The 10,335-nt window shown below is 36.8% G+C and overlaps 1 protein-coding gene across 1 annotated transcript in view; it reads right to left on the reverse strand.

Annotated features, from left to right (window-relative positions):
* Positions 1–10,335, reverse strand: part of RYR3 (ryanodine receptor 3) — a 269,121-nt gene that overhangs the window by 191,850 nt on the left and 66,936 nt on the right. Inside the window, 5 exon segments of the mRNA XM_009320984.1 lie at positions 1,077–1,170; positions 3,660–3,759; positions 4,209–4,321; positions 6,857–6,935; positions 7,929–8,003. Of these exon segments, the coding sequence (XP_009319259.1) occupies positions 1,077–1,170; positions 3,660–3,759; positions 4,209–4,321; positions 6,857–6,935; positions 7,929–8,003 (461 nt within the window).

Genomic DNA, 10,335 nt, shown 5'->3' on the forward strand with positions numbered 1-10,335 from the left:
AAAATGATCAGGGGGGTGGAACACCTCTCCTATGAAGAAAGGCTGAGAGAGTTGGGGTTGTTCAGCCTAGAGAAGAGAAGGCTTCGGGGAGACCTTCTTGCAGCCTGTCAGTACTTAAAGGGGGCTTATAAAAAAGATGGGGACAAACTTTTTATCAGGGCCTGTAGCGACAGGACAAGGGGGAATGGCTTTAAACTAAAGGGAGATAGATCTAGACTAGATATAACGAAGAAATTTTTTATGCTGAGGGTGGTGAAACCCTGGAACAGGTTTCCCAGAGAGGTGGTGGATGCCCCATCCCTGGAAACATTCCAGGTCAGGTTGGACGGGACTCTGAGCAACCTGATTTAGTTGAAGATGTCCCTGCCCATGGCAGGGGGGTTGGACTAGATGACCTTTAGAGGTCCCTTCCAACCCAAACTGTTCTATGATTCTATATTACCAAAAGCATAATTCATTTGCCACAATGGGTATGGAGATCTTATTTGTTGAATATAATTTTTAATGCTTGTGTTTTTGTGTATCAAAATTATTAGCTTGCTGTGCTTTTGATTATCAGCAAAATGCAAAGTTAAATTCAAATAATAAATCAACATAATATATAACAACTGTAGATTTACATTTAACACAAAAGTGATTTAGTCTAGCTAATGTGACTTAATTATCTTAACGTATTAATCAAATTTGAGAGAGCAAGAACTTGCAAAAAGGCACAAAATATATAAAACATGAAAGTCATTGTAGAGGCCGAAGATTCAGAGACTTTTTAAGGCTTTTTTATTAAAAATTACCATCTTCCCTGCTAATACTTGCTTACCTCTGCTTATAGTAGTACACATTAAAGACAAACAACATAATAGGCTGAAATCTCAGTGGAAATCAACTACTTGAATTTCAGCAATAAAAGAACTCATGACTGATTTTCTGTTTAGTAGGTCTCAACTTCTTGTAACAATATCACTGCTTAATTAAAGATTGCTGTAAAGAGTGTTTATCTAACCTCAAATTCAAGTGACAGTCAATGATCTATTTCTTTTTTGAGAGAAGGAAATGTATAAAAATACACCACCACTTACTTGTGCTGTGAATCATTCTGATCTGTAGATGGAATTGTCAAACACTCATCATGGCCATGGAAAAAACGTACTACATGCCCACCAAGCAGATATCCTGTGGAAGAAGCACATTTACTCATTAGCTTAAACATTGACAACGTGAAAATAATACCCTGAAAAAAATCTAAAAAATTCAAAAGACTTAGGTGAAATCTGTTTTCGAAATTTTCACTCATAACAAAATCAAACAAGAAGAAAAAATTTAGTATGACATGTTATTTTTTAGTATCTTTTTCAGTTAAAAATATTTCTTCTGAAAATGAAGACAAAAAGGAAGTGATCTCTTAATATTTAAAAATCAAATTAGGATTCTGGGACAGAAAAGGAAAATAAAAACTTCTGCAACAATTACAGTTTTGAAAATTGAATGTGTTAGATAAAAACCAAATCAAATATGTAATACCACAGTTTCCTCCCCCTTAATACAATTTAAATGTTCTCAATACAAAATAATTTGGTGAGTTCATCAGTTTGTTCTGACATTTATAATTTGTGACAAAATCAAAACTGCACAAGCAGCAGCAGGAGACAGAGGACAGAAAAACACTTAGCAGTTCTGGAGATTAAGTTTAATGGAAGCTAACTTTCCAACCCATTTAACACAAAGACTGCAGATCAAAACCAGGCACTTTACCTCACAGAAAAAAAGAAAAGAAGAAAATGGTGTAGGAGGAGAATGATTCATCAGACCCTCAGTCCAAACTGTTCTGACCTTGTAAGTGAAATTAATGACTTTTAAAAGAACAAACACACATAAAGGAGGAAGGGTAGAAGGAAACTTTCATACTGTGTGGCCAATTCAATATAAATTTGTAAATTAGGAAAAAGGTAACTGGCAATTATCCTGTTGCCAATTAATACAAAGGTCAAAGCAAAGAAAGAATGCGAAAAAAATATACTGTCCTGATATTTGTGTTTCATCAAAAGTACTTCAAACATCACAAAAAGTATGTTGTCCAACTTCCAGTCCAATTTTAGACTCAGGAAATCCCGCGTTCTCAGTCTGTCCATTCAAATTGAGCTAGGCTGCTAAGTCTTTTGACATGTGATCATCCATCATGCAAACCATTCTGAGAAGTGTATATACAGCTAAACCTAAGCCTAAGCAGTTGGGAAAAAACTGACACACAGAAAACCTACTTCTCTGCTTACCCCAGCTTATCTTTTTTTTTTTTGATTATGCAATTTTGGATTATGTGTCCAATTCTGAGCTACACAGCACAAGGGTTTCAAGTACAGCAAAGGGCCACTAAGATTATTAAGAGACTGGTGCATCTCACACATGAGGAAAGGCTGAGGGAACTGGGACTGTCTGATCTAGAGAAGAGAAGGCTCTGGGGGGATCTCATCAATGTAAGGAGGACGGAGTCAGGGTCTCTTCAGTGGTGCCCAGTGACAGGACAAGAGGCAATGGGCACATACTGAAACACAGGAGGGTTCTTCTGAACATCAGGAAACACTTTTTCACTGTGAGGGTGCCTGAGCAGTGGCACAGGTTGCCTAGAGGGGTTGTGGAGTCTCCATCCTTGGAGATGTTCAAAAGCCATCTGGACATGGTCCTGGACAACCTGTTCTAGGTGGCCCTGCTTGAGCAGGGGATTGGACCAGGTCCCTTCCAACCTCAATCATTCTGTGATTCTGTAAGCACTCAGGAAATTTAGCTGCTACATCCCTGCTGTTACAGAAATCTAAAATATACCACTGATCTTCCATGATCTCTCTGTGGAGCTCATTATGTTTGTCATCTGTTACAAGTTTTTAATTTTACTATAGGATAGCTTTTCTGTTTGCTTGGTTTTGTTTTACCTGTGAAACCTGAGAACACGGGGAGTTTTCCAGAGTTAACCTCTATTCTATTTATGACTCATGATGGCAGGGTACCAGACAGCCATTCATAAATATACAGCTCCAGCATAATACACTTCTTGCAACACAAAGCCATCAGAAAGTATTACAAGCAAAATCCATATCCCATATGCTCTTAAAATAAAAACCTACAAACACTCTGAGACAAGTTTCTTATGGGCCAGTGCACAGAAATACTGTTGGATGCTAATTTAAACCACTTGGGGTTAGAAGAACCCGACCATAGTTCAGATAAGCCTAGTGACTGTTAGTCTTTAGCACCAGGGTAGTCTACTTCTACCAAGACTTAGTATAGCTGATCTCTGTTACAGGGTGGATGAAAATCCTGTACAAAATCTAAGTTTACTGGCTTTAGTTATTATGCAGCTCCTACTCCCCAAAATTAAACTGAAGACAATAAACTCATCTGTTGCTCTCTTAGTCTTCATTTCTCAAGTAGCTTTTTATGTTTTGCTATTCTAAAGTTACAGCACTTACTTAGCTTTTCATCAGTTAATTTGGCTGATGTATCAATATTTCCCCATTTCCCCTTCCATTATTCTTCTCTCCTATGCTCATTTTCATTAAGCTCTTTGGTTCGATGTTCTGAGGGTGTTTTTTTTTCCTTTTCACTCTTTATGAAAAGCAATACAAAGTCATCTGAAGTATATACATTTCTAAATAAATAAAATGACAAACCTTCTGTAATATTGCTTCCTGAGCATGTAGGATGTACATTCCATAGTGTCTGCATAAAGGAGGCATCCACCTGAATACTTCCATTTGACATTGAAAGATGCTGAAATGAGACAATGGTAACAGGAAACAGTGAAATTTATGCACTTAAAAATATTTAGTATATTAATTTCTCAACAAAATAGAAATACATAATAAACTAAATATACAAATATCCTTTAAAAATTAGTAGTCACTTGCTTTTAAAATGAACTTTTTTCTAAATCTAATCAGTAGACTCCAGCTGCAGCTTAGAAGTCTTCCACAGTTACAGAAATAAAAACTTCCCAAAATGGAGAATGCTGAAGTACACCTCGGGATAAGGGCATGGAAACAGTTTTGTTCTGGGGGGGGGGGAACCTTTCACTGAGAAAAAGAAATGCATTACGACCAGCCATTATTTCCTAGATTAGAAAAAATTTCATTCATAAGAATCCCAACCATTTTCCCAAACTCCTCACAGCACTTTGTATTTTCCCACCACGTGTCCCCTTGCTAAACAAACAAACCTACCAGGTATCTTTCAGAGGACACACTGACCAGGATAAGATCATCACCGATTCGAACTTTTTCTCCTTCTGACCTTTGTTTAGAAGCAGGGTGTATTGTCCACCAGCACGCCTCACCTAAAGGACAGAGATACTTATCTAGGGTATACAAAACAGACAACTCCCAAGAAATTTAAGGATAACTTTATACAACACTGAAATAACATATAAGAATTGCGTCTTATAAGACATTCACCTTATAAAACCACCTCATTCCTCTTTTCAATCCATTTGAATTTTTTTCTTTTTCCTTGAAACTTTTTGTCAACCAATCTTTGTCATCACTGAAGCTGATGTTTCTCTTTTCATGTTTTTTTTAAAGCAACTAACCACTTACAAAACACTGCTCAGAACTGCCCTCCCTTCAAGGCTCTTACTGCCAGTAAATTGCTGACAGCTACCTCAGTCTTAATTATCACCTTTTGTGTCTTTTTTTACTTAATATTCATATTTAATTCACAACCTTCTGTATAATTTCCACTCTAAGCTACATTTATGTTGTAAAATACAGAATTTTGAAACAAATACTCCGTATCTTTACAATATTGCTACACTACAAATATCAGTTCTGGGAGCAGTTCCATTAGCACTACAGACCATATGACTACAGGATAGTCAAGCCTAAGGGTGACAACCATAGAACATTTCCTACACATTAAATGTAAGATTCCAGATTACTTTGCACCCCCACCGCCACCCCCAATTCTGGGAAGATTATCTAATCCATTCCACAGTTTCACACCCTTCAGGGTTTAGTTAAGACCCTGAAGAAAACGAGTTGAATACAACCTTCTCACTGGGCAATGCAAAGTGGGAGAAAATTAAACAAAGGCAAAATTGGTAGCATAAGACAAAGCACAATAATCTGTTTGATCAACTAAGAAATTTCATGTAAAACCTCCTTAAAACAAAATTTGAAGGTTATGAAACTAATTATAAAGAAAATAATAAATGTTACATCCCTAAAAGTTTAAAGTGCTAAATCTTTAAGAGAGAATAATTTTAAATATCCAGTGGCTTTTCACTCAATACCTGCTAGGGGAAGAATACTTCCTGCAGCTGAAATTGACTCAATAGGACAGTTTCATGGGTGGGGGACTAGGGCAAGGGGAAGTGATATTATGGTGTTCAGTTTATGAGGTTTACAAGCATGCAGTAATTATCAAAATCCTCTGTGCAGAAATGCAACTAAGCATTCCTTTTATGTGTTGCTTTCTGTATCTTACCTATGTGTACAGGGTCTTTTTGTATATGTACAGTTAAGCAAATACCAATATGAGATAACTACGGATATTCGTTACAAAACTTCATGGGCACAAGCAGACACATGCACAATAACTCTGAAAAAAGCTATAAAATTATAAAGACAGGTTTCACTGAAACTATTTTCAGAGAGATAGAACACATACATTCCTTTTATCAACATGCCTAAAGAAAATGGTCTCCACCTAAGGCAGCAACTAAAGATATAACCAAGTAACAGGCTGCTAATATCTGTCTGAGACCATCTTCTGTATGGCTACAAACAACTGAAGGACAAACTTCACTCATTCAAAACAGAAGGTTGTGTAGATAATCAGAGTCACCTGAAAAGGAAGTTTCAAAGATCATGGTCCACAAATATTTTAACACCTACATTGGCAGTGCCTCTCCATCATCAATTAGTCTATTTTGATTTTAATTTATTTTCAAAATAATGAAAAAACAATAGAAAGCACATGTTTATATTAATACAACTGGCATTGCTTTATTTGAGGCTTCACATTAATGAGGTGTGTATACAGGTACTTAGTTTTTCCCTTCAAGTTATATGTCTGGGCTTGGGTACTACAGGGTCACCTGTTACATTCTTATGAGTACTCATCACTTTCAGTAACCATTAACATTATGTATACAGCAGCACGTAAACCTATTTGTGCCTCTTTGTGGCTGAGTTGCTTTTAAATTCATTTAACATAGCTCCCAGTGGCATCTTATAATTTATATGTGATTTCATGGAAGCACAATTTTTTTTTACTATATTTCTGTCAGCAGCACTGTTACTGGCAGTACTCCCAGAAATCTATTAATTAGATTTTAAAGCTTTCTCGTAATTTCTTGTTTGTGTCGTATCTCTTCCACTCTGTCCCATTATTATTTTGCTCCATTTTATGCTTTTATTTTTCTTCACCTCTTTTAGCAATGTGCTCATTACATTTTTTCTGTTTTCCTGCATTATAAGTTGCATACTTCTTTTGTTGCATGGTTACAATGTATATTGTGAATGCACCAATATATGGCTTTTCTGTACTCTATTTAAAGTGCCAAACCATACAAATAGAAAACAAGTGCATCAAACTTATCTTATTCAATGGAAATTTTTTACTTTGACCATTATCACCAGTGTTATTGTAGTTGTGGTAACTCAGTTTAATTGCAAGGCACATTCTTACAAAAAGTCAGTTAATTTACTGAAAGTCATCAGCATTGACAGTCATCATTTACTTTCAGTCATCTTGTTTCTAATGAACACATAAACATGACATTCATAAACTTACAGTGCCATTAATCTCAATGTCTCTTCTAAAAACAGAAATGTGTGACATGTTTTCCTTCAAAAACAACTTGCCATACCTGCTGCATTTTCTCGTAGTCCCACATCAAATGCAAGTTTATCTGTCTGGGATCTTGATGATGTTAAACATGTCAAATACTGCAAAACAGTGAAGTTATTGAAAACAAAAAACCAACAGTATCCATTAACACACATGCCAAATTAATATATTCACGTTACACCATCTTACTATTGACCTGTGCTTAAAGTCTTTTAAATTAGTGAAGTATGATGTTATTTGTATACAAGCTCTTCCTGACTTTAAAACGTCGAAATCCTTTTCCACTTTAGCACATATTTCTCTGTGCGATTTAGCTCCTACCTTCCAAAGTTTCACATAGTTCATCAGATAGGAACAGGCAAACATCTTATTACAGCATTACTGTAAAAAAGTTTGCTTCATGAAAACATTGCCAAAAAGCAATAATCATACTTGCAACTCTGGTATATCGCAGCAACTACAATTTGTATGGTTTAGAAACATAGGTAACAAAGTTTAAAGACTAATGTAGAGTCTTCTAGTACAGGCAAAAAAGGAGGGAAGATGTTTTCTCCTCATTTCTTCAACCTCCTATTAGGTATACTTGCATGGGCTCTAGTAAGTCAAAGATCCAGAACTATTAAAATTTTCCAGTTGTACAATGTAGTGAAATAGAATTTATACAAGGTAGCCTGAAGATCGCACATTTGTGGGCATAGTCTCTGGGAACTATGGGATGTTAAAAGGAACACCTTATTTTATAAAATATGATGGAAAAAATAACACATATCACGACAAATTCGTTTGTGATAACAGCAGCTTGTTAATGGAATTATCATTAAAATTGATTCCTTAAAGACACAGAAATAGTCCATGGCTAAAGGAGCTTTTCAGCTACATTTCTGAGTGAAATGGATTGAAGAATTTGAATTTAAAATGTAAGGGCCACTCCCATTGTGTTGAGACACCATAAGCTATTCAAATTTTTTTATCTAGTGCAGAAGAGAAATTAGAAAGAACATTCTTACAAATTTATATATTTTTTATTTTGATAAAAAGACATTTATTTGAGTTTCACGTTATTCATTCTGTGCAAGTGCTCTTTCACTTACCATTTCACTAAATGAATGTCGAAGTAGTATAGCATGGCCATACAGCAGGGTTCTGTGACCACCCCCTTGAGCTGCCTACAGAACATGACAGAGAAGGTCAGAACTCCACTGCACTGCGTGGACTACGATCAGAATTATGTAAGAATATGAAGAGCTACTACAGTTCAAGTAATAAGTGCAAATATTCAAGCAGTGGATGTATATGAAATGTACATGCTGGGCAAAAATCATAATAATGAAATAGCTACAGCAATAACCACATATCTTCAAAGGGAACAAATGTTGTTCTTGGTCAAAGACTCTTATTGTGACCTAATTTTTATTATAATTAAGTAAAACCACAGCATTTTAAAAAAAAATGTTTTAAATTAAATAAGATACTACTTACCTTTCTTATAAACTTCTCAGAGGCATTAAAAAATAATAATAAAATAAGTCTATTTACACATACACAAACTGAAATCTGGAAGAGGAAAAATGCACCTATTGCCCAGAATACTTTAAGCACATACTAAAGATATCTACTTGATAGGATTAACATTATCTTAAGCGTTTACCAGATTCATTAAAGCAACTGCGTCCATAATTTCAGCCAAGCACAGTTATTAATTTTGAATATGGAAATTTATGACAAGATCAGAGAGAGACAAAACTGGATTTTCCATATGCTTCATTTAGAGAATTTAACACACATCTTTTGAGCTCCTTTTGGTGACCAGAAAATAAATTCCAAGGGAAGAATCTTAACAGGAAAGTTACCTATGGAACAACAGACAACAAGCTTTATAGGTTTTCAAGTCTACCTCTCTCAGTCTTTTTCTGCATCTACCATCTTATTTCCTAGTTATTTATAAATAACAAGCCTATTCAAACTTAAATAAATAATATGACCAAGAAATTAATTTCGTGATTTATTGTGGTGCTTTCCACTGAAACTAAGATTTTTATTTTGTTTAGATCCTCAATCCCAGATTGTACGAAGCACTTTTTTAGGAAAGTGATCTCCAATTTTTGCAGAATTATGAATATCATTATTAGTGTTAATACTAATTATACTATGGTGGGCAACATTATACTTCTTTTTTTTTCTCTCAGTCCAGATCATAACATTTGCACCTGGTAAGTCTTGAGTAATAATAAAAGGTCTAACATCAGGATCCTGATAACAAGGTAGAAATTGCAGATTTAAGAATATCTAACTTCTCACGTAATTGCTTGAAACTGTTCTCACACACACACACAGAGCTTTTTTTCCATTTAAAAGAGCACTTACTTTATGGTCTTCTTGTTTCAGGTATATTTAGGCAATCATTAAATATGAAAGACGATCATAGAATCATAGAATCATTACGGTAGGAAGAGACCTCCAAGATCATCGAGTCCAACCGTCAACCCAACACCACCATGCCCACTAAACCATGTCCCTAAGCGCCTCATCTACCCGTCTTTTAAATATGTCCAGGGATGGGGACTCAACCACTTCCCTGGGCAGCCTGTTCCAATGTTTAACCACTCTTTCAGTAAAGAAATTTTTCCTCACATCCAATCTAAACCTCCCCTGGCGCAACTTGAGGCCATTTCCTCTCGTCCTATCACTTGTTACTTGGGAGAAGAGACCGACACCCACCTCGCTACAGCCTCCTTTCAGGGAGTTCTAGAGAGTGATGAGGTCTCCCCTCAGCCTCCTTTTCTCCAGGCTAAACAACCCCAGTTCCCTCAGCCGCTCCTCATAAGACTTGTGCTCCAGACCCCTCACCAGCCTCGTTGCCCTTCTCTGGACACGCTCCAACATCTCAACATCCTTCTTGTAGTGACGGGCCCAAAACTGAACACAGTATTCGAGGTGGGGCCTCACCAGTGCCGAGTACAGGGGCACGATCACTTCCCTACTCCTGCACCTCTTGCACAGAGGTGATCTAGCATGTTTGAGACATTAAACCTGGGCCAAATTTAACCACTGTGGCTTTTGCTCTGAGCTTGTCAGGATGCAAAGTTTGAAGTCAAACACAAGGGGCCAGTGACGCAGCCCTGCTAAGCATGAAGCAAAATGGTACACAGTCCCAGAGAAGAGTCTTCACAGCTACAGCAGCTCCAAAGCTGTGGAACAAGAGCCTCCACCGGAGCACTCACCAGAACGATGCTCAGTTTTGCTAGCTGGGATTCTGACTTTATCTGCTCCATTAAGATACGCACCTTAGCAAAAAATCCTCCTGGCTTGCCTCTGTCTAGTAGAAGTCAAATTAACTCTCTGCCTCTCCTGCTCCATGCTGCAATTGTGCTGGCGCATGCAACGTGTGGCTGAACAGGGTTGACTCACCATGGAGTCACCCCAAACTGTGACTTAAGAGGTCATGGCAAAATACCTGAGCCACACAGACCAGCCACAGGCACATTCCCAACCGACAGG

This window comes from Pygoscelis adeliae, unplaced genomic scaffold, assembly GCF_000699105.1.
Source record: "Pygoscelis adeliae isolate BGI_AS28 unplaced genomic scaffold, ASM69910v1 Scaffold3, whole genome shotgun sequence".
Lineage (NCBI taxonomy): Eukaryota > Metazoa > Chordata > Aves > Sphenisciformes > Spheniscidae > Pygoscelis > Pygoscelis adeliae.